The following is a 25029-nucleotide window of genomic DNA, read 5'->3' on the forward strand; positions in this document are numbered from 1 at the left end:
AGTCATACAAGGGACAGGCCGACTGCTTGTATGTAACAGCCGGCACCGGTTGTTTAGATACCCAGTGGGATTATGGGTAGCATCTGCCGTCTGCTAGTGTTTTTACAATGGGCGGACGGTAACTGTTTAAAAAAAAGTCTCCTTCTCCTAGTGTGTCAGCTTTGTGTGTGTTGGGGGGCAGCAGCCATCCAATTCTAGTGCCTGACACCTGCATAAACTGTACCTGTACGAGAGCCATGGCAGAAGTATGAAGATCAGCCTCTCCAAGCTTGCGGTGACCATCTATTGCACTGTTGGGTGATAATGCCATACGCCATGAATAATACCCTCTCAGATGGAACACTGGAGGTTGAATGCTGAAAATATGGTGTACTAAAACAATTGGATAATTACCCCTGAGGTTATTACCCCGGCCTGCAGGGGGTTATATTATAGGAATACGGAGCCCTACACAGAGAACGCTGACTGCACAAGATGGAGGCTAATATCTGGCAAACCTGATAATCCCTGGGCCATAGCCAGCCAATTCTGAGATACATGATGCTTCATTCAGAAAGACAACCCATCTGGATAAGGATCCTTCTATTCAAAAAGTGACAGCTGTCCAATGAGATTGGACCATTACAGTCATATGACTAAAGCAAAGATCCTTCTCTTTGTGTTAAAGAATTGTGAATTCAGCCAATGGGCTCCAACCAATGATTGTTACAATACACAGGCAACAATGGGCCAATTGCTACAATACACAGGTAGCAGTGGGGTAATTTCTACAATACACAGGTCGCAGTGGGGTAATTGCTACAATACACAGGTAGCAGTGGGGTAATTGCTACAATACACAGGCAGCAGTGTGGTAATTGGTACAATACACAGGTAGCAGTGGGGTAATTGCTACAATACACAGGTAGCAGTGGGGTAATTGCTACAATACACAGGTAGCAGTGGGGTAATTGCAACAATACACAGGTAGCAGTGGGGTAATTGCAACAATACACAGGTAGCAGTGGGGTAATTGCTACAATACACAGGTAGCAGTAGTTTAATTGCTACAATACACTGCCAAGAATGGGTAGACATGTGCACAGGCAAAACATTTGTTTCGTTTTCATTCGGATGTTTCGTTATTTCGTTTTTTGGGATTCGGGTCCGAAAGTCAATTCGTTTCAGGATTCGGATTCAGACTAAATTTGTTAGCGGTAATATGTACAAATTGTTCTTCCGGACTAATTTGCATTGCAGCAAAATTACATTAGACAAAAGAAAAAAAAAGTGACATTTTTTATTATAGTCCACGTAAGAAAAAAAAAAAAAGCACGAGGTTTCCCTCCCGATTCATACCAGACCCTTTAGGTCTGGTAGGAGGGACCCCCCAAGTTAAAAATTAAAAAAAGTGCGTGGGTTTCCCCACATAAGCCATACCACACCCTTTAGGGCCCTATTCGTGAGCTCCCGAATGCCATTTGGGTCTGTGAGCCGAGGTGTGATAATACTATTCATATGACAGCTCGGCTTACAGTCCTGAAAGGCAAGGTTGTGCGGGAGAGGCCCTTGTCCCCATCGGGCTAGGGCGCGTGGCCTGGTAAGGCGCAGGGAGAGCGGGGCACTCGATCGCTCCCTCCTTTACTACCCTGCCGGGCCTTTGCTTGGATCAAGGGTCTGGTAAGAATTTTAGGGGGGACTCCACATCTTTTTCCCCATTTTTGGGGGGTGGGGTTCCCTCTTAAAATTCCTACCAGACCTAAAGGGCCTGGTATGGTTTTGGGGGGGAACCCCACACTCTTTTTTTTATTTTTAACCTGGGGGGTTCCTCCTAACATTCCTACCAGACCTAAAGGGTCTTTTTTTAATTCGTACCTTTTACAGCGAACAAATTTTGTCTGAAATTTTAATGATCGGAAATTCTGATTTGTTTGCATTCGTCATTTCTGCCAACAATTCTTTCCGAAACGAAATGTCTAATAGCCCTGCTTGAGCAATGTCAGGTGTATAGGACACCATTACATTCTAGGAAAGCTGGGGCCATGGCCTGTGTGCACTATCCACCTTTGGGTTCAGTTTTATATTTACAAGTGATAAAGGGCTCTGGGGGGTAGGGATGGTTTTACTAATCAAAATAACCGTACACTTTAATGGAAAAAAGATTAAAACCATTTTCTAAAGTCAACCTGAAATGGTAATCAGATTTTTCTTTAAAACAATCAGAATTTATGTTGAATCTATCTCCTTCCAATTACAGAAGTCAAGTATAAGGGTTATGCGTTCTATGAGGTTACAGAGGCTAGCCTACTACAGAGAGCTAATTTCCCATATTAATGCAGATCACTAAAGCACTTCTCAAAAAGTCTGCTAAAAGTCTAAGAAGAACTTCAATTATTAATTTGAAAAGTGCAATCATCTATATAAACTTAAAGGATTATCTAATGCCCTTCCCCTTCGGTTCCATTAAAATTCAACATCAAGAAGAAGTCGACAGTCACGCATTCATTCTTGGGTGATTATAAAACATTTCTCTTTCCCCTCTAAGCATCTATCCAGCTAGACCACTGTGTGTGTGTTTTGTCAAGATCATGAAGTACACTGTTCCAGTCACAGAGGATTAAATCTAAAATGAAAAGATACATTTATAAAATATAGAAAAGAGGAAAAATTCTAACATTAAAGAGTTTATATACTGGGTATCAATCATTAAAAAAGTAAGGAAAAGAAAAGAAAAATAAAACTGGTACTTGCATAAACCATGCACAGGATTGTTTTAAATTTTTAGCCTGCACTAGAAAAGCATTGAACCTGATCGGCTGCTACAATCCTATATGATTCACATATAATTGTGGCGGGTTGCTTAATGTTAATAGCAAATCAGCTAGAAATCATGTCGAACTCTTGAACTACATATCCGTAAAATGCAGAATACAAAGAAGCCCACCATAGATCCTGCACAGCCCACCTGAGAGTCCTAGGTGGGCTGTGCAGGGTCTGTTGTGGGCTCTGCAGTGTCTCAGGTGGGCTGTGCAGGGTCTATAGTGGGCTGTGTGGGGTCTTTGGTGGGCTCTGTGGGGTTTCAGGTTGGCTATGCATGGTCTCAGGTAGGCTATGTGGGGTCTATGGTGGGCTGCGTGGGGTCTGTGGTGGGTTCTGCGGGGTCTGTGGTGGCTCTGCAGGGTCTTTGGTGGGCTCTGTGGGGTTTCAGGTGGGCTATGCAGGGTCTCAGGTAGGCTATGTTGGGTCTATGGTGGGCTGCGTGGGGTCTATGGTGGGTTCTGCAGGGTCTGTGGTGGCTCTGCAGGGTCTTTGGTGGGTTCTGCAGGTCTATGGTGGGCTCTGTAGGGTCTCAGTCTACGCTACTAACGCAACCTGTCAGAAGCTGGATACATCCTGCACGCTGGATACAGTGACTGACAGGTTATGCAAAATGTCTTAAACCGGAAGGTGTGGTGCAAATTTAGATTGGGGGGCTTGCCTAGGGCAGCACAAAACCTAAATACTCCACTCCAGGGTTGGTAACCATCCAGGGCCAGATTAAGAGCATCATGGGCCTGGTGCTGAGGATTTTGGTGGGCCTTTTTATGGAAATGGCGACGGTCACCGGGGCCCTCTTCCTCCTGTCCGGGCTGTGATTTGTAGTCTCTCTACAGCTTGGAGTCAGTGGTGGAGCGCCCTTGCAGAATACCGACAACTATAGAGGACTACAAATCCCAGTAATACACAACACAGAAATATCACCACTTGTAGAGGACTACAAATCCCAGCAATACATTGTAAAGCCGGGTGCTGTGTAATGACTCGTTGCCCAGCTTCTCGATCAATCAGGAAGGCAGGCAACGAGTCATTAACTGGTGCCCAGCTTCACTAGGTGATGAGGGAGCATGAAGCCGGCTTTCTGGCCAGTCAGAAAGCCGGGGGGGGGCAGGTAATGACTCCTGATTGGCCAGGAGTTATTACCGACCAATCAGGCCAGCTTCTGACCAATCAGGCATCATTTACACACTGGTGTCATGGCATCATTCACACACTACTTCCACAGCATCTTTGACACACTGGTGGAATGGACTTATTCCCATACTAGCTGCTTGGCTTTATTTATACAATGGTAACATGGCAGCAGCTTGGGATCTTTCAGACATGCATTAATGCATCATCCAGGCTACTGCAAAAAGAAATCATAGTAACACTATTCACATGACCAAATACATTATGCCATCACCACCACCCTTCATGTTTTGTACTTTATCACTGTGCTATGCTATAACTCCAACAATGTTGGCCTTTAAATAAAATATTTATTCTAGCTGTGCTGCCAGTTGTTTGTTGCATGTAGCCATCAATCTATCATAGGCACACCTAAACCATTGTCCACAAGCTCCACTCTTTGTTCTTAGGCAAATATTTTCCGAAAAGCTAGGAAACATAACACTATCTGAAAGAATGCTTCACAGTCTGTAGGTTTTAAGGCTTGGTGCGGTCCTTCTTACCATTTTAGGCACTGATCCACTGCAGATGTCATAGTAAATAAAGGCCTGGATAGTAGGTAAAAATACGTGGACTGATTACATTGCTTTCTCATTGCAATGTGAATAGGTAGAACTGCTAACTGATTCAGAAGCTCATCTTTTTCAATCGGTAGCTCGCTGTCTGTTTAGACCAGAATATTATTATGTGACAAACTTACAGGCCTAGGACTTAACATCCTGTAAACAAATCTACTGATGGAAAGTGTTATGTGACATATGTTTGGCCTATAATAACTCTGGCTGGATAATGAAACTCTACAGTGATTCCAGCACAGAAAACAGTAGTTACTCCCAGAAAACAGCTATGACAATTCGTCAGTCGCTGGGGACATACACCCGGAGGCCGGAGACCATTTCTTTTAGAAGGGACCAGCCACTTATTCATCTCTTTGGCTCACATACAAAAGAACGCTGCTCCTGCGGCCTTGCTGGAAGCAAAGTTCCAAGCCTCCATCTGTTCCCACAAATCAGAAGGAAACATATTGTTGTGGTTTTCGTACTGTTCTGCTACACAACATGGGGCATTTGTAAGCAATTAGCGGGAATCCAGGGTCTATAGTACGTTTAGTCATCTTCTACGGCATGCCACTGTGACCTCCTGTCATGTCATAAACTACAACATAAGTAAGACTTTATTACTCTCCTTTCTTTAGCAAGCAATGTAAAGCTTACTCTGACCACTTTTAGCATGGGCATGTCCAGTAATATCCCACCAGAGACTTGTAAATACTTGTCTTGTCTTTGCTAAGAGCTCAAAAGTTTATTTAGCTCTCCTGATCTGTTAACAAATGAACAAGGATTTGATAAATGGCTCTTGGCAATAGTGCAAACATAAAAGCAGACAAAACTGTACACAATAAGGACATAATATAAACTGGTCAGAAAAAAATGTTTGCCGTTATTTCGCAAACAACATACAAACATTGAATGAAACACTAAGGTTATTTAGTAATTAAGGGCTCTGTCCACATAATAGTGATATTACAGGTATCAGTGGAAGCTGGTGAGTTAAAGAGGTCCTGTCCCCAGGATTTTCTACATTTATTTCACCTCTTTTGCTATTTTCCAGCCCAAATCACTCCATCCTTCATCTTGCCTCCTTTCCTTGTGGTGTGGTGTCCCCTCACATCAATGGTCAATGCAGAAGTGCCCCCTTGTACTGGTGGTAGGTAGAGGTCAATCTGCCATTGCTCAAGGTATCCCTAGCAACCTCAGAGTCAGGAGGGACCCTGATTGAAAAAGTTTGATCTGCACCAATGCATGCACAATAGGCATAGTGTGCCATGGAAAAGTGGGTGGGGTAATTGTCCTATTAGCTATTAACTTTTTGTACAACAAATAGCTAGCAGCAGTACATAATTCTTATCGCCTCTACAGAACGTCACCCCTCCCAGTATGACCTTATATACATATACTTACAGCAAGACTTCACAACTTCAGAGCTGCTATTGGTGGGGTGGTGTTGGATCTTTTCATGGCACAATTACAGGGGAGGAGGTCTAAGTGACATGCAAACAAACAGATTTTTGCTTTAGGTTCCCTGTCAATGGTTTAGGAGGTGGGGCTGGCTTTGTATAGAAGGTATAGATTAACATTAATTCAAAATATAATATTATCTTAAGAAATGACAGAAGGACAAAGCCTACTTTATCCAGATTTCTTCTCAGTATATTGTTTGCTTGAGAACTACATGTGTACTTTAAAGAAGAACTTCAGGCAAATATATTTGAGTAATTTCTGATGTGTAACAATAGTTGAGGTGTATGCCACGTCCAGGTTTGCTGCTTTATTCTTTATAATCTATCAATTAATTTATGCCAAAAAGTACAGCTCTCCTTATGCTTTCAGCACATTGTGGATATCAAAGCTGCGGTTCACGGAAGCACTAGTGTCATTTATCTCTCCACCTCTCCCCTTGGCTAGTCACAGAACATCTTCTATTCTTATGAATAGTTCAGGCAAAGATCTTCACTTCCAAATGAATGTAAAGATCTTTGCTTGGAGTCCTGCTTTAAACAAGCATGGTAATGGCAGCTTTGCGATGAGCATAATGGTTTGTCCACACAACAGTGGTTTTCCTCAGATGTGCAGCTTATTGGGTTTAAATACACTATATACGTACAAAACAGTCAGACCTGAAAAACACAGAATTGTACAACAATAGTAAACTTAAATACAGCAGTAATAAACACAATACAGTAATAGTCAACGCACTGTACACTAAGGCCTCATTTACACTGGGCGTACACGTCCGTGCGGCATCCATGCCTCTAAAAAGCCGATCCTGGGAGGAACAGGTGCTGCGTGTGATTGTGCACAGCAGCCTGTTCTTCGCTATGGGAGGATGCGGCTGTACGCTGTCATGGTTGTAAGGGAGTCCACACTTGGATACAGACAGGATGGATCCTGTCTGCGCCCAAGTCCGGACACCTGTACCCGCACAGATGTGCAGTTCAGGTGTTCATATGGCACCGTACAGCCGCAACCACACGCAGCACCTGGATTGAGGGTGGGGGTCTGGGGTATGTGTCCATGTTTCATGTTGCACTCTAAATATGGGTGTAACATAAAACATGGTCAGAAAGGTAAACGTACCCTTTAAGCATATACTGTATACTGCGCTATTTCTTAAAGTGGTGTGTGTGTTGTAAAGTAGCCACTGCACCAAGCTCACTCCCATGATGGACTACAATCTCACTTTTAGTTAGCTAATTTGTACTAAAGGTATCACAGGAGAGCTTGGAGCGGTGGCTACATTAAAACACACACAGGGACCATGGGGAAGAGACCACCCTTCAGAAGGAAAGAACAGTGTCGGCATCAGATGATTTGAGTGATACACAATAAAAGATACATTTTTGATTTAAATTCTGAGTTTAGTGTCACTTTACTGTTCGAGTTATTTTAATACACTACACAACAGACCAGACACAGTGCAAAATATAATGTTCATCTAAATGAACCCCAAACCTGCGAACAGAATAACAAAAGCCTGCATATATGCAAGTGACAAAAAACCAAATACACCTAGATTTCTGGAGGAGAGCCAGCTCTTATTTTAGCCGGATTTAAAGCTGTCTTTTCTTCTGATTAATACAATCATAAACTATTAGCTTTCAAATTCTCATAGTTAAATAAAGTTGAGGTTAGCTGATGTGTTCCGACCTATGCGTTCTGAATACTGAGCTCTCAATAAATTCCTTTATGTATTCTGACCAAGCGTTTTATCAGAAATACTTTGGGATGAGATGTTCAGACAATATCTAAGCTATTTGTATTATCTATTTTCAAGGACACTTCTGAGAAGAAAAATAATAGAAAGAGTTTGCCCAGAACAATTGTTCCACCATTCCTAAAGTACCTCTGCAGTGGTGAGGAGGACCAATTAGCAGTTGCGACATCTAATCAGAGTAATGGTTTTAATGGAATTACACAGATGAAATTATTGTTATGGATTATCTGCCCTGATGCTGGGCACAGGTTCAGCTGCTGGTATGTAATGGATGGGGATGGAAGATCATTGGCTTTCATACTCTGAAGATTGGAATATGTCCACTCAGCCAATCCCGTAAGTTGGAGGAGCTCGGCAAGAACAATGCTGCTGGCACTGATGTAGCGGCCCCTACCGTGCTACAAAGCACTTAGATTAATTGAAGCGCTGTGCATTGTAATAAATAAATATACACACAGAAGTGGCTTGTAGGGGAAGTGTTGGGGCTTCGTTTAAGTGCTCTCATCTTGGGATGTAATTGTTCTTGATAAGTAATGTTACTGAAAGGTCATTATCACCATAATGCAAAATTTCTTCATTAAACTGGTCATGGTAGGATGCTTGTACATATAAAGCAGTGATGGAAATTGATACAGTGTTCTTGTATTACTTTCCAAATAGTTGATTAGATATAAAGAACTGTGTTAACACAGCAAGATATAGGTTTAAATTTCCCTGGCAACCCTAGTATGCTTTATTATGCAAATCAGCAAGGAAACACAAGTGTTGGCATACTTCCTTCCACACCATCTTGGTGAGTTCACCCATCACATTGAAGGACCAATTATAGACTTGCCTAATAGAGCTTAAAGAGACCCTACAAGGGCTAAGAGGCAGAATCTCTTACTAGCCCACCTAAACCCCCTTATGCTTATGTTCCTCATGCTCCACCGCTCCTCAGAGAGTCAAACCCAGCAAAAGCTTGGTGTAGGATCTTGCGCAGGGTTACAACCTCGCAACTGTTCACTTAGGCTGGAACATTGCATCCTGGTAGGAGGTCACATTTTCCACCAAACCTGGAGGTGTTGAGATTTGAAAAGGCTGTGACAGAACAGCAGGGGGGGTGAATATAAGTGGACCAGGGATGTGCTAATAAGCAAAGTGACGAACAGACACCTTTTCCCTACACTAACATTTTAGATATGGAAAAGTGTGCTTTTAATACAACCAATAATGCGTTCATCTCAATTCCTTGCAGCAGAAGTGTAGCTAACATGCAGATCTAAAATCTAACACTTTTATATATTTTATATTCAGGTCCACCACATTGTTACATTGTGCTGAGAAGGTGAGAAAAACTGGATCTTAAACTGCATCCTAAACCTGAGAATTTACTAATCTGCTCATTATGATGGGATGATGGTGGTGACACAGTGTATACAGGGCAGTTCTAGAGGTAGCCCACTCTTATATTTGATTTCCAGGAAAACTGGGATTTTCTGTCTGTTCTGAATCCTTCCTTGTAATAATAATACAGAGGGGTCTGTTCTGTAGTTTCCAGGTCTTCTCAGAACTTAGATCTCATGGTATTTTGTCACTGTTGGTGAAACCTGAACCTACAGGAAAGAAATATGGAAGCGCTGAGTTGTTTATCAAGGTGGAAGTTCCAGGGGTTGTCTTCCTCTTGTTGTACTACATGGTAAATCTTTGATCTGGAACAATGATACAGCAAGTACAGAGCTGCAAATTTGCTGCCGGTCCAGTGCACATTAGAGTGATCTTGGAGCGGTGGCTACTTTATAACGCACACAGGGACCATGGGGAACAAAAGTAGCTACCACTCCAAGCTCACTCACATGATGGACTGCAATCTCACGTTTAGTTAGCTCATTTGTACTAAAGCTATCACAGGAGTGAGCTTGGAGTGGTGGCTACTTTACAACACACACAGGGACCATGGGGAACAAAAGTAGCCACCCTCCAGAAGGAAGGACAGTGTCACCACCAATTCAGAGATAATTTGAAGATCTACAGCCGGTTGATGCACAAATAACATAGTACATGAGATTGAATAAAGACCAAGGTCCATCCAGTTGAACCTGTGTGTGTGTGTGTGTGTGTGTGTGTGTGTGTGTGTGTGTGTATATACTGTATACAGTGTATATATATATATATGTATTTAACACTTCCCATATCCTTGTATATTTATTTATAAGATACATTTTTGTTATTAGTTAGGGTACTTGAATGCATATTTGAGTTTAGGCTTGGTTCACACCTGGGCATTTTTCAGCGCTGATCGAAGCGCTGAAAAATGTTCCAGCAGTGAAATCCCATAATTTCCTATGGGCATGGTTCCCACCTGGGCGTTTTGACGTGCTGAAAAACGCCCTACACCAGCACTAGTACAGGAGCTTCTTTTGGGGCGTATTTCCGTGCGTATCCATTGGTATTCCCGAGTGTGGTTCGGGGTTAACAAAGCGGTAACCACTAGCCATACTCGGGAATACAGCATAGGTCTTACCTTGTCCGCGACCCCCGCTGTGTCCTCCAGCTGCTGCCGTCTTCCGGGTTCCGTCCATTGCAAACGTCCGCGTCGCAGGGGGCGGAACTGGCGGGAAGTTTGAAAGATCTAAAAAACTTTCTAAAAACGAGCTGAAAAAAAAACGGGCATAAAATGCGCCTATGTTAACACCCAGGGTGTGAACCCAGCCTTAGTGTCTCTTTAAGGCAGCCTACGCCTGCCTAATGCCTATGAGCCCTGCGAATAAGTGGTACTATACCTGTCCAGCTGGCAACAAGTCAGAACATTCTCTGTGCTGAAGAAACATTGGGTGTGTCCAATCCTTGGCTCCCTGCTGTGCTCTGTGGTTCCATCCAACAGCCATTACATTACTACAAGACACAGTATTGTAGTAGGGGCTGGCAGATGGAACCCCAGAGCACAGCCGGGATGAGGTGTTAGATCTGGAAGGGTGTAGGGGACAGAAAATACTTCAGCCACTGTTGATCTTCAACTCAGATGTTAGGACTCGCTGCCCCCTGGAGAAGTATTATACCACTTCTTTTGCAGGGGGTATTGTTGTTCTTTTTTTGTGATAATAGTGTGGCATTAATTGACCTGCCTACAGCATACAGATCTGGCTGTTACATATGGGATATTGCACTTTACACATTATCATGACACTTTGCACTATTAAATACGTTTGAACATTTTGTGCGTAGTAAGCCTTTAATTACATCTTTCTCAGCCTTTGGAGTGTGTTAACTAAAATAAACCTTACTCCAACTGTTAAGTGGTTACAAAATAACTGTTCTGCAGCTTTTGATATGCACAACACATGTGGCAGCAAAAAGAACTTCAAATGGTGGGTCTAACTGATAGCAGATAAAGAGTCTGAGCAGCAAACACATTCTTTATGTACCTGCTACAAAGAAAACTGCATTTTCCTGACGCCAATCCATGGCAGCATACAATGGTATGGCTCCATTGTATGCTGCCATGTATTGGCGTCAGGAAAGGAAAATTACCGATAGGTAAGTATACAATTTTCCGTAGTATCTGCCCTTGCAAGACTCATGAGCAGCCCTACCATGCAAGCAAATTCCATATCCCAAAGTGCCAATCCAAAGCATTTTCACCTAGACCAATGCATGGTAATTTAACAAGTCAGTTGGGTAGAAGTAAGATACAGACAACTGCTGTAGGTAACATATGGTTAATGTCTGTGGATGAAAGTTCAATTGGGTAATAAAAACTCTGGTCAAAATTGTTATTAACCTTTGCAGTGGGGCCACCCCCACACTGCAAGGGTTAACTGCTCGTTTTCATATAGGTACTAAAATAAATAAGATATACTCTCCCAACCCTTGGAGCCGGCCAGCTGTCTCATCACTCCCCCCAGCCTGTCTCCTCCTCCACTGCAGCAATGGTTGTCCCTTGACATTAGGGCTGCAGCTATCGATTATTATCATAATCGATTAGTTAGCCAATTATTAACTTCGATTAATCAATTAATTTGATTTTTTTTAATAATTCAAAATAAAATACCTGACATGTGTAGCGCAATCGTCGTTTTTCTATGTAGGTGCAACTGACTTTTATTTTTTACATTTTTTTTTTACCTCATTGCTATCACATGAGGGGGCTCACAAAACCCCATATGTGATGGCACATTGGAGGTGATAGGTTTTCTTTAAGGTGACATTAGGGGTCTTTTAGATCCCTAGTGTCACCTTTCCACTTCCCTGGATTCAGCTGCTAAGGCAATGTAATGTAAATACAGTAGGCAGTGGTTAGGAGCAATAGCCAGCTTGCTATTGGATATTTTAAAGTGCAATAGCCAATAGCAGGCTGGCTATTGCACCCGCACACTGCCTGCTGTCAATCAGCAGAGGAGGGAACTGAGGGAGAAAGTTCTCCATCAGATCCTCCTCTGCTGAATGAAAGCCGGCCGTGGGCGGGTGCACCCCAGATATCTCCCTCTGACCGGAAGTTCGGGTATCGGGGGTAAGTATCGGAGCATTTGGGCGAGTATGAGTAAATCGGTATCGGCGCATCCCTACTTTGTGTGTAATAAAGTAATAAATGATCTTTCTGTGGCTGTGGAATCAATTCCGCTTTAAATATTCATTTTCCCAAACTGATATTTCTGTCTTGTGGAATCATTTCATTTCCCTGCCAAGTTCTCTGGGAGATCCTGGTATAGCTTTATTGAAACATCTCAAAGTGAGTTGTGATGTAATGTAGTTTCTATACGCGCTGCAGTAAAAAAAATGTACTGCAAGTCTATGCATTGGGAGTCTACACCTTGTCCATGCGTTTGGACTGTGCTGGCTGGTGTGAACGGACCCTCAAAATCACATACAATATCACCTGATGTACACTATTTTGTATTGTGATCTGTAGCAGTACCTGAAGATTACAATATAGAAATCATTTCCTGCAGCTAACTAGAAGTGATGACATCAGCGGTCCTTAGACTGCTGGAGCCCGGGGAAGATTAACCTGCAGGGTCCAGTCTGGATGGAGTATATCTGTTGTATAAGCCAGGGCTGGACAAATCCCAGGAGCCAGGTAGCCAATGCTCCTTAAAAATGACACCTGGCGCTTAAAGGAGAACTATGAGGTGAGTGAAAATCACTCATCCTCATAGTTTGAGCCGGCCTGTGACAATGAGCCTATCACAAGTCGGCTCAATAGATCGGGAGGTGAGCGAACACATACCGGCATTCGCTCACTTCTTAATCATCTCCCAGCAGAGAGCCGTGACTGTCAGTCACCGCTCTAGATAGGCAGAGCCAGCTGTCACTCACGCAGCTGGATGGATCTTGACAGGAATGCCGCGTTCCGTCCCGGCTGTGGCGGTCTCAGTATACCGCGAGCTGTAGCTCGCGATATACTGAGCTTTGGATCACGGGAGGATGCTAGTATGTCCTCCCGTGACCCTTAGGAGAACTATGGGGAAAAACACTGACCCCATAGTTCTCCTTTAACTTTTGAGGTTTCCTCTAGTTGTTGTCAATGGAGCTGGCTCCTAAAAAAATCCTGCAGACTCCTAGATGTGATAGACTGGGTCCTGATTTCCATATTAATTTGTCCACCCCAAGGGCTTTTTGTTGTCCAGAGCCTATAGATGCAGGAAATTGTCAGCAACAGGCCCAACATTTTCTTTGAGTGGCACCATCACACACAATTATTAGAAAGAGGTGAATTTTCATTTAACAAATGTATACTTTAATACTGTCATTTCAAATATACAGACAAATCATTATACTCAGCAAAGCAAAAGCAGAGGTCACTAATATTGTCCACATTGACTTATCCAGAGGTCACAGCAGACCACCTACCATTCACACAGCATCCACACAGGAGGGGAATGTGCAGATTACAATAACATCAGCAAAGGGATGGCTTTCTATTCTGACAGCTAACCCAGGAGGACAAAGCCTGTATATAAAGCTGGTTGGCCAGTGTTCCCCGAGCACAATGATGTAATAAGGCCCGTGCACTGACTCCCTAATGATGCGCCTGTTTTCAAACTACTTATCAGCATCACAAAAGGTGCACTGGGCCATCTTTTTGTGGAATATAAAAACCTTTAGATTTGTGCACAATTCACACTGAATTAGACAAAAGGGAAAAGCTCCGATTTTCCCACAACAGACTGTTTCTGTTCCATTTCCTGCAGACTAAAATTAGTTGTGCCAATCAACTCCCTCTAAATGCCTTCAAACATACACCTCCTATTTCCAACATAACAAAGTGATACAAACACCCATCTAAATGCCAAAATGTGTTATCATGCAAATGATAGCTTTAGAGAACATATGGCCCATATGAGTATTTCATGCTTAGGTTAACTATGCAAATATCATTGTATGCAATGCAACGCTCCCAAATGTCCCTTCTTCGGATGGATTGTTCATTTTTTGGGACTAAATCCCCTTCCCGTCTCTCCTCCTCCATTGTCTCTCTCTTCTGATCTGCAGACCCGTATAAATAAGCCCTGGTTGACACCGAATCGTTTTGTAGATTAAAGCTCAAAGCTTCAAAACACTAGACAGCCAAAACCCCATGGTTTTAAATGGTGCCTGTTCCCATATGAGCACTCAGGTGCCTGTAGCTCAATGCCAGAAGCTCAGGAAGGTACATGAGATATTTCTTAGAAACAATGGGACATTTTGGGCCCTACAGGCATCAATGGAAGGCTTGGAAATGCTTGAAAACGACTGAAATCATTTTGATGGATAAGAAACCATCTCCTTCTGCTAGTTCTTAGCTTTCCATTGGCTTACACAAAAACACTCAAGTCTGAATATGCCTGAAAAAACGAGCAAAAACGCATAAAAAAAATTCTTGTAGGCACTCCATGCTCAGTGGTGAATGTAGCCTTAGTGTACAATTAAAAGTGCATCTAAAGCCAAAAAGTTTTCATTTTTTTTAGGCTTGTATGGGGTAGAGAAAGATTAGAACTTCGGTCAGGTGTTGAATGCTGTTAGAGATATCTGGGACTCAAAGAAAGCATTTTTACTCACCTGAACCTTGGTCCCACTGGGCTGCCAGACTGGACCCAACAGCTTCATCTTCCCCCAGGCTCCAGCAGTCTAAGGACTGCTGATGTCATCACTTCTAATGCAGGTCTATTGACATGCATGAGACGTGAGGACACCGAGGGATATGCCATAGTCAGAGGGCGGGGAGAGGTAAGTGCCGACCGCTGTGGGACCAAGGTGAGCATATCTGCTTTATTTGAGCCCCCTAGACATAACAAGCACTTAACCTTTGCAGTGCAGCGATAACCCCACTGAAAGGGTTCGTTTTTGACTTTTTTTTTCCGGGGTTCTACTTTAACTATCAGAAGTACGTATATTCTGCTAAACTTTTCACTGAGCCTAAAAATAACATTGTGAACATTTTCTAACAATAGTATAAAGGAAATGTTTTGGTGAAGAACAGACCATTGGGTCCTTTGCCTGACCAGCTTTGCACATGAATTCTTTATGGCTTCTGTGAGCAGATGTGGGTTCTATGTGCAAGGAAAAGTCCCTCTTCCCTGATTCAGTAAATTGCAAGGGATGGTTTATATATTATGAGTTAGGGCTTTCTGGTAAAAATAAACGTATGAGAGAAATGTGACAGCCAGCTGACTTCCTACTAACTGTCTGGCCATCTCGGGCTTCGAATTCTCAGTCACTGAGCTGGAACAAGCATGCAGCAGATTACATCAGTTTGACTCCCTAATCTCTATGCTTGGTCATTGACTAGTATTGAAGACTAATCATCAGCATGACAGCCAAGCAACCAGCATTTTTGCTTCTCTTGTTACAGGTTTCCCCACAATGATAAAGAAAAAGCTGAGCCCTGTAGAGAAGCACATCTATACTTACCTTTCTGGGGGTCCTCAAACGCCGCTGCTTGCTGTACCTACCACCTCACGTTAGGTCATATGTTACTACAGGACGTAACGGGAAAGGGAAGAACCTGTGTGCAGCAGAGAGGTGGGTGCAGGTATTTGACCCACCCGGAAGAGTCGAATACTTACAGTGGCTGGGGTTCAATAAAGTGGTGGCATTTCAAGACATGGTCACCAGAAAGGTAAGTATAGGTGTGCTTCTTTACAGCGCTAGACTTTTTTTTATCAGTTACTCTTTGGCGACAGGGTAACTCAAAGGACATTTTTTTTTTCAGTCTTTTTTCGCAGCCAAGTTTTCTTTTTATATTTACAAGACACATTTATCCATTAAAATCAAAACACGGTACAAAAAGAAAGGAACCATGCCAAGTGATGATTCATACAATGCAGAATTCATAGCCATCCTTCCTACGGTAGACGTGAGCAGTGACATACCTCCCTGTCCCTCTCTCACCTCTGTAAAAAGAGGTCAAAATGGGGGAAAAAGTAAGACCAGCCCTCCCCCGAGCAGACGGCAAACATTTCACTACTGCAGAAAAAGGGAAGAATACAAATTCTTTATTACATACAATAATGGGAGGGTTGGGTGGAGGAGGCCTCATAACAGAGGGGCTGGACAGAGACGAGAAGGTATTTTTGTTGATGTTTCAGTGTCAGCCAATACCGTGATTACTTTGATCTTTCGCAATGTCCTTTGTGGAAGACGGCAGCAGTTACTTGGACCCAGTTGTAGCTGCTGTTTTTTTAAATTTGGGGTATTTGGTCTGAAGTAAATTATTATTCTCTGTTCCATAAATTATTATTTTCAATAAAACTAGATTGCAAATCTGTATTTATATTTGACTGGAGTTCCCCTTTACGGGTGTCATTATAGACAAGGCACTGCCCTGGAACCAGCACTGAGTCAGGCAATAGCCACCTTCAGCAGAAATTTGCTTCGATAGGTAAGACTCATGCTTGACGTTTGGATAATAAACACTACTTTATGACATGAACTTCTGATATGAGGTTGGTGCACTAATATAGAACAAATGACTGGGTTTATTTACTATAGTTCCCTGAAAGGAATGAATGTAATTGATATTAACCTCCAGACGTGTGCAGTATGAAATAGTAATATGTGTTATGTCTGTCAGTAGATGAAGAGTGATTCAGTTAATCTTATAGATGCTGCGTGACGTTAATGGATATCACCCTCCAGACTTCATGGTGAGCTCATCGCATGATGATTCATAACTATAATGGACAATAAGATAAGACCCAGTGCATCCAGTACATTCACTTGGTAGTGCAGTAACATATGCTATTGAGTGCAATGAAAAGGCAGTTCATCTAATCACCCTTTTCTCCTTCATTTTTTTGCTAAGGCAAAGTTGACATAGTTTACACTGGCCTGAATGAGAAAAAACACTAACAGGGTTATTCACAAAAGGGTGAAGAGTTAGGAGAAGGCAGGAGAAAGAGTAGAAGGAAAAGAAGTGAACAATCTAGGACAACATAGCTGAACTGGAAAGTGAGCTGTACTGGATACTTTTTCCAAATCAGCTATGTTCTCCTAGATCAGTGATGGCGAACCTTTTTGAACCCGAGTGCCCAAACTGCGACGCAAAATCAATTTATTTATCTCAAAGTGCCAGCGCTGAAAATAAGTTTAGTATTGCAGTTTGGGCGCTCGGGTTTAAGAAACGCTCAACATCACTGCCTAACGGCCTTGTACGGCTCTCACGGGGGACCCGTACGTCCCGGATGGCCTCTGTAGTCGGGGGGGGTCACAATCAGGCAGCGGTGGTGACCTCTAAACAGGCAGATTAGACGGCCGCTTGCAGGGACCTCACTGGGTCCTAGCGAGGAGGAAGCAGACGTCTAACCTACCTGTTTATTGGCCACCGCTGCCTAATTGTGACTGGCCCGGATCGCATACCAAGGCAATCCGGGTCAGTCGGATCTATTTCAATTGGTGGTCCCTGAACGCAGTGGTGTATTCTGGTTAGGTCAGTCGTTGGATACAGTGCAAACACTGTATCCAGCTTTTGACATGTTCCACTATTAGCATAGCAGGAAAGCTGTGGTCTCAGGGGGGCTTAGCAGGATTTGTGGTGAGCTCTGCGGGGTCTACGGTCGGCAGAGCCCACCACAGATCCTGCACAGGCCCGAGACCCTGCAAAGCCCCCCACAGATCATGCACAGCCCCCCTGGAGGCCCTGCAGGGTCTCAAGGGGGCTGTGCAGGATTTGTAATGGGCTCTGCCCACCATGGGGCTGCAGAGCCCACACAGATCCTGCAAAGCCCCCCATGAGACCCTGAAGTCCGCCAGATCTCAGAGGGGCTGTGCAGGTTCCATGGGGGGCTCTGCAGCCTGTAAAGCCCACCACAGATCCTGCATAGCCCCCCTGAGATCTGCCAAAGCCCCCCACAGATCCTGCAGAGGCCCTGCAGTCTGCCAGATCTCAGGAGGGCTGTGCAGGATCTGTGGGGGGGGGGGGTTTGCAGGCTGCAAAGCCCCCCATGAGACCCTGAAGTCCGCCAGATCTCAGAGGGGCTGTGCAGGTTCCATGGGGGGCTCTGCAGCCTGTAAAGCCCACCACAGATCCTGCATAGCCCCCCTGAGATCTGCCAAAGCCCCCCACAGATCCTGCAGAGGCCCTGCAGTCTGCCAGATCTCAGGAGGGCTGTGCAGGATCTGTGGGGGGGGGGGGTTTGCAGGCTGCAAAGCCCCCCATGAGACCCTGAAGTCCGCCAGATCTCAGAGGGGCTGTGCAGGTTCCATGGGGGGCTCTGCAGCCTGTAAAGCCCACCACAGATCCTGCATAGCCCCCCTGAGATCTGCCAAAGCCCCCCACAGATCCTGCAGAGGCCCTGCAGTCTGCCAGATCTCAGGAGGGCTGTGCAGGATCTGTGGGGGGGGGGGGTTTGCAGGCTGCAAAGCCCCCCATGAGACCCTGAAGTCCGCCAGATCTCAGAGGGGCTGTGCAGGTTCCATGGGGGGCTCTGCAGCCTGTAAAGCCCACCACAGATCCTGCATAGCCCCCCTGAGATCTGCCAAAGCCCCCCACAGATCCTGCAGAGGCCCTGCAGTCTGCCAGATCTCAGGAGGGCTGTGCAGGATCTGTGGTGGGTTTTGCAGCCTGCAGAGCCCCCCATGGAACCTGCAAAGCCCACCAAAAGGTATTGCACAGCCCACCTGTGACTCTTTGGTGGGCTGTGCATAATCTATGGTGGGCCCTGCCAGCACAGTGCTCCTACCTTACACGGGAAGCCCAGCCTTCACTGCTGCCTCGGCGCCCAATCATCTCAGCTTCGCCGCTCGACTGGCCCCTTCGCGACGCCTCCTCCATCGCGGCCTCTGCCTTTGCCTCCTCGGTCTTCACAGGCCTCTTCCATCTCCCCCTGTCTCATGCCGCTCCATCCCCGTCTCCTCCCGTCCTCCATCTCCGCCCCCATCTCCCTCTGTCTCCACCCCCCTGTCGCTCCGTCCCCCCTCTCCTCCTACTCGCTCGCCTGCCAATTTCTCCGCCTTCGGCATGTCGGCTGCCTTAATGTTTTGGGGCCTGAACGTAGGCTCGCGTGCCAGCCGAAAGGGCCTCGCGTGCCCTCCCTGGCACGCGTGCCATAGGTTCGCCACCACTGTCCTAGATTGTTCCCTTCTCCTGCCTTCTCCAAACTCTTCACCCTTTTGTGAATAACCCTATCAATCTTCCCATCCACACTAAACAGCATGGAAGGGGGAATTTCCTCTGCCGGGCTATTGTATTCTGACAACCGGCCCCCAGAGCTGTCAGTATACCCGGACAATGACGGCAACTGTTTAGCTGCAGTCACTGTTGGGCTGACTGTTTTTTTCCCAACACCTTCGATAACTGAAGTTAATTGTTGTTAGTTAATTGAAAAAATTTACTTTGTCGAATGGAGTGCTACTGGCAGGGCCAACCACTGCTCGAGTTTGAGTGTTGTATGGTCAACTTTACAATGGAAAGATACATGGAAAAGTGATAGAAACTCAAACCACAGCTAAAAGTGGCCCAGCAGTATGAAATAAAGATACATTCGGAGAAGATTCCTTGTGTGCTGCCATCCTGCTGGACAATATGTAGGCAGTGTAAAGATCAATCAGCTAAATCAGCTAAATCCATTCCAGGGGGATCATAGTGCATAGTACATAGTTACAGGTGATTTTCTTTAGAAAGCAGCCACAGCCTGAGTAGAAAAGACTACTGTCCATTGCCAGCATATTGTAGAGAAGGACAATTGCTCTCTGTGTGAGTGGCCTCTCTGCACAGGTGAAGCGCACCTCATGCCGGGTCAGAGCTAGAGCTTTCCAATCAGCACAGATCATGAGTTATAGATTTGACTCAGCAGGGGGGGTGTTGGACTACTGCAAAGGGACCACTGCTTTCACAAAGAGAGTAAGGGTCCTCCTGTGCGGCGTGCTGGCAGGAGACAGGCTTTTTCTACTCGGCCTGTTGCTGCTTTCTTATTAAAACCAACTGTAAGACTTTGAACACCTTTAGTTTTGATGGACCTGGAATGTATTTAGCAGATTTAGACTGAAAGTTTAATTAGGCTTCGAAAACAACATAGTGTAACATCTGATCACACAAAGGCTCTTCATCCTAAATCTATCCACCATAGTATGCAAGTCATCACTCTACGATTATGTATAAATTTAAAAAAACACAAAAAGCTACATTTCTGGCTTGATCGGCTTCTTAAGAATTGCAAAGTGTTGTAGTCTGTGTGTGCTTACATTTATTATAGAATTAGCTCTTAATCTAGGGTTCCCCATCCCACTCCACCTCCTGACATGAAAACATGTCCGATGTATGATGACAAGCTCCACGTTATATGTTGTTACATACTTTCTCTTTTCCTACAGAAGTCTAAGAGGCCAGTGGCACGGAACACACCAATGCTTCCAGACACAGGAGTGCAATACTAATGCTTCTCTCCCCGTAGCTCATCTCTTCTTCCCCACTTCATATGGTTTGCTAATTAGCAGAGCTCAGAGTGCAGCACTTTGTACTGGCACAGTGCGGTCAGTAAGGACTTATAAAGTCAGTCCCAGCATTTTGCACAATTCCCAAACACACACCCATCTACTAATTACAAGGGTACAGTGGCGACTCTAGGAACAATATGTAGGGGGGGCACATAAGATACAACAGTCAAATCTGGGGGGGCACTAATAATTTTCATTGCATGTTGCAACCGCTGGGCACCGATGAGCTGATTTAATTGCGGATGGCATTGGCACCCCGCGGATGTGACATGTAGTCCAACGCCGCCCACAATCCTCCATACCGCAACGGCCTGGCGCCGATGCCATGAGCAATTTAATCAGCTCTCGGCGTCCGGCAGTTGTGGAATACAGCAGGGGCTGACTGGCAACTTTTAGCCCAGGGGCAAGTACAACCCAAAGGCCCACGGTGCAATAAATCTATCTATAAACTATCGATAATCTTTCTATCATTCATTCTATCTCTCTATTATCTAACTATCTACCTATAATCTATCATTCATTCTACCCCCTATCTCTCTCATTCATTTATCTCTCTATTATCTATCTATGCATCTATCTATCTATCTATCTATCTATCTATCTATCTATCTATCTATCTATTATCTATCTATCTATCTATCTATCTATCTATCTATCTATCTATCTCTATGTATCTATCTATCTATCTACATATAATCTATCTGTCTATAATCGATCTATCTATATGAGTTAAGCATTCGTACTGATAACTGGACCATGGGACGTCTGTTGTCCAATCAATAGGGAACTTGTAAAGATTTTCTGTCATTCTGCAAAATCTCCCCAACTCATAACATGATTGTTCTTTTTTTCTTGTTCATATGGTAAGGATATTTTGGTTACGCACTGAGCTGGAAGGAAAAGTTCACCCAATCATGTCCTTACAATCATCACCCTTCCAGCAGATCTCATGCTTGTCAGTAAGGTCTACCTGGTTATGCCAGCCAAGTGTGGATTGGGAATTGACAGATCTTGTGTGATTCTCAGATTACCATTCTCCATACGTATCTAATGCTGTCTACATAGAGCCTGATTGCAGTCTGATTATAGTGTCACCTGGAATGATTAGGAGAGAATCAGGCTGTGTACAGTCCTTCCCTAGAGGGTGATAATGTATACTTCCAATACATCCAACTTGTTGGAAAATCTCTATTTGATAGGCAGAATACCTCCACTATCACATGGAGAAAATGAAAGGAAGTGTTATAGAAATAATATCATACGAGTATTTTATTCTGATAACTGTGTAAAGACACTATATGTAATTAAATGTGAATTAAATACAACATGTAAATGAATTACAATTAAATTGTAATTAATTTAGTATATATATATTCCTTTTTAATTTCATGTCTTTATTTTTCTGCCAGCCAAGCTGGGACAAACTATGACACCTCCAGGGATACATAAGCAGCTTAATCAACAGTTTGTCATATTTTTAATCAAATACAATAAATCTTCTTAATAAAAATAAATGTTGCTGCAACTGCACAAGCACCCCGGATACTGTTGTAGTTTATCCCAACCCCCATTACTGTTGTTTCTGCAGGAGAGTTAGTTTGCATGGGAATGTGTGGAAAAATTACAAGATTACATTAAAAAAAGGAACTAATATAATGAATAGTATCAATACAAATATTAATCGCATACATTTATCAGAAAATTGTTTGCCAAAGAGGTCCTAGAAGGACATGCACATGTATCACCACATGGCTGTGGAGTCAAAAGGTAGACTTGCTATGGGTGCTGGAGGGTTTGATAACTTGAGATATTGCAGACCTGTTGGGACATTGAGAACACACTGAGACAATAAGGACCCTACTGCTGAGGCAGTGACAGGAACTGCTGAGACAGTGAGGACAAACGGAGGCATTGAGGACTCACTGAGACACTGAGGACCCTCTGAAGTATTGAGGACCTGCTTAGACAATATCAACTCGCTGAGACACAGATCCGTCTGAGGTATTGAAGACCTGCTTAGACCGTAAGAACTTGCTAAGACCTAAGACACAAAGGACCTGCTGAGATATTGAGGCTTCACTTAGACAAAAAAAATAAAAAACTTCTGAGCAACTGAGGACCTGCTTAGACAATGTGGACTTGCTGAGACACTGAGAACCCCTGAGAAATTGAGGACCTGCTTAGACAATAAGGACCTGGTAAGATATTGAGTACCTGCTTAGATAATATGGACTTGCTGAGACACCGAGAACCCCTGAGAAACTCAGGACCTGCTTAGACAATAAGGTCCTGGTGAGATATTGAGGAACTGCTTAGAAAATATGGACCAGGTGAGATATTGAGTATCTGCTTAGACAATATGGACTCGCTGAGACCCTGAAAACCCCTGAGAAATTGAGAACCTGCTTAGACAATATGGACTTGCTGAGACACTGAGAACCCCTGAGAAATTGAGAACCTGTTTAGACAATATGGACTCGCTGAGACAATGAGCACCCCTGAGAAACTGAGGACCTGCTTAGACAATAAAGTCCTGGTGAGATATTGAGGAACTGCTTAGAAAATATGGACCTGGTGAGATATTGAGTATCTGCTTAGACAATATGGACTTGCTGAGACACTGAGAACCCCTGAGAAATTGAGAACCTGCATAGACAATATGGGCTTGCTGAGAAACCGAGAACCCCTGAGAAATTGAGAACCTGCTTAGACATTATGGACTCGCTGAGACAATTAGAACCCCTGGGATATTGAGGACCTGCTTAGACAATAAGGTCCAGGTGAGATATTGAGTATCTGCTTAGACAATAAGGACCCACGGAGATATTAAGGACCTGCTTAGACACTAAGGCTTCATTCACACTAGGTGTGATTAGATGCTTTTATATGCATTTAAAAAGCATTTGTAAATGCCTATTTTTACATCTTATAAATTCCAATGGGTATATTCAGACCTAGATGCTTTTTCTGCGGTCAGTTTACCTGCATTTTCCTGCATAGGAATCATTTATGATGGTAGGGTTTGGTACCAGGTGCATGTAAATGCATATGCATGTAAACGCATGTAACCGTGTGTCATTTAAAGCATCTAGAAGCATAAATACAGCATCTAGCCTGATAGATTTTCCTCTGCATATAGAGGACAAAAACACAAGTGGCAAGCGTAACTGAAGTCTTAGGACCTGCTGAAATATTTAGACAATATTTAGTCCGATGGGACCCAGAGGACTCACTGAACCATATGCATGGGCTCATAATAAGTATGTATGGCAAAACCAAGCCGTGATTATTATTATTATCACTACTACTATTGTTGTTGTTATTGTTGTTATTATTATTAAGAAGAAGAAGAAGAAGAAGAAGAAGAAGATACATAAAAACTACAATAAGAAAAAAGTAGTATAAATGCAACAATAATAAGGACACCATTAAAAAAAATAACAATACAATAACTATAAGAAGAAGAAAAATAATAAATATAAAAATGACAATAATAATAAATATAAAAATGACAATAATAATAACAATAATAATCAGGATCCCCCCAACTGTACCCCAGGTTGATCAGCCCAGCATTGGGCACATTGCCCCCCATAGTAAGTGGTACTACTGACCTGCCATGAGCTGGAAGGGATATCATTAAACCTGCCCAGTCCTCCGAAGGTGTAGCAGCTCGGCATGTGGTCCATACTCTCCGAGCAGTGCCACAGGAGCCCGAAGCTGATCGGTTCCAGCCTGTCATAATCGGCCGATCTGACGATCCAAGCCGGGGAGAGGAAGCTGAAGCTGCAGACAGCCACCAGGCAGGCGGAGAGCAGCACCCAGAAGCCGGACACACAGCTGAACATCCTGGGCTGCTGCTGCTGGGGGACCAGCCCCAATGCCACATCCAGCCCCGCAGCAGAGCTCTTCTTGTTCTTGTTACGGTCCAGCAAGGAACGCATCTGGGTGGCAGAGAGAATAGAGATCCGAAGTCCTCCCTCCTCCTCCTCCTTCCCCTTCCCCTCCTCTACATACGATGGGGTCCTCCTAGGCTGACATGAGGGTATACCCCGGGGTGAGGATCCCCCTGCGCTGCGCTCCCCCGAGATCACACACTGCAACTTGTCTGGGAGAAGTCAGATCCGGGATATAGGATGCTGCAGGCTAAGCATGACAGCAGAGGATGGGCTGATCGTGTGTGCCAGCCCTCTGCTAGGGAGTTACATATATATCATATGAAGGAAAGAGGCTGACTGTGACAACAACAGCGGCTCCCAAAACCTGCACATCAGACAGGTGTCCCCCGGGCTCTGACACTCAGCCAAGGGGAGGGGCTCAGCTGTCATGTGACCTGCCGCCTGTCATTCTCGGTGTGATTTGCTCCAGAGATCGGGAAAGAGGCGTTGGGTCTGACCA

General features: G+C 44.2%; 1 protein-coding gene across 1 annotated transcript in view; it reads right to left on the minus strand.

Annotated features, from left to right (window-relative positions):
• LOC108787948 (transmembrane protein 211-like) overlaps positions 1–24613 on the minus strand; it is a 142403-nt gene extending 117790 nt beyond the window's left edge. The window contains exon 1 of the mRNA XM_018557646.1: positions 24246–24613. Within this exon, the coding sequence (XP_018413148.1) occupies positions 24246–24575 (330 nt within the window). The 5' untranslated portion in view covers positions 24576–24613. The remainder of the gene's footprint in view (positions 1–24245) is intronic.
• Between the last annotated feature and the right edge of the window lie 416 nt (positions 24614–25029).

The sequence above is a fragment of the Nanorana parkeri genome, unplaced genomic scaffold, assembly GCF_000935625.1.
Source record: "Nanorana parkeri isolate BGI_ZX_2015 unplaced genomic scaffold, ASM93562v1 scaffold293, whole genome shotgun sequence".
Classification (NCBI taxonomy): Eukaryota; Metazoa; Chordata; class Amphibia; order Anura; family Dicroglossidae; genus Nanorana; species Nanorana parkeri.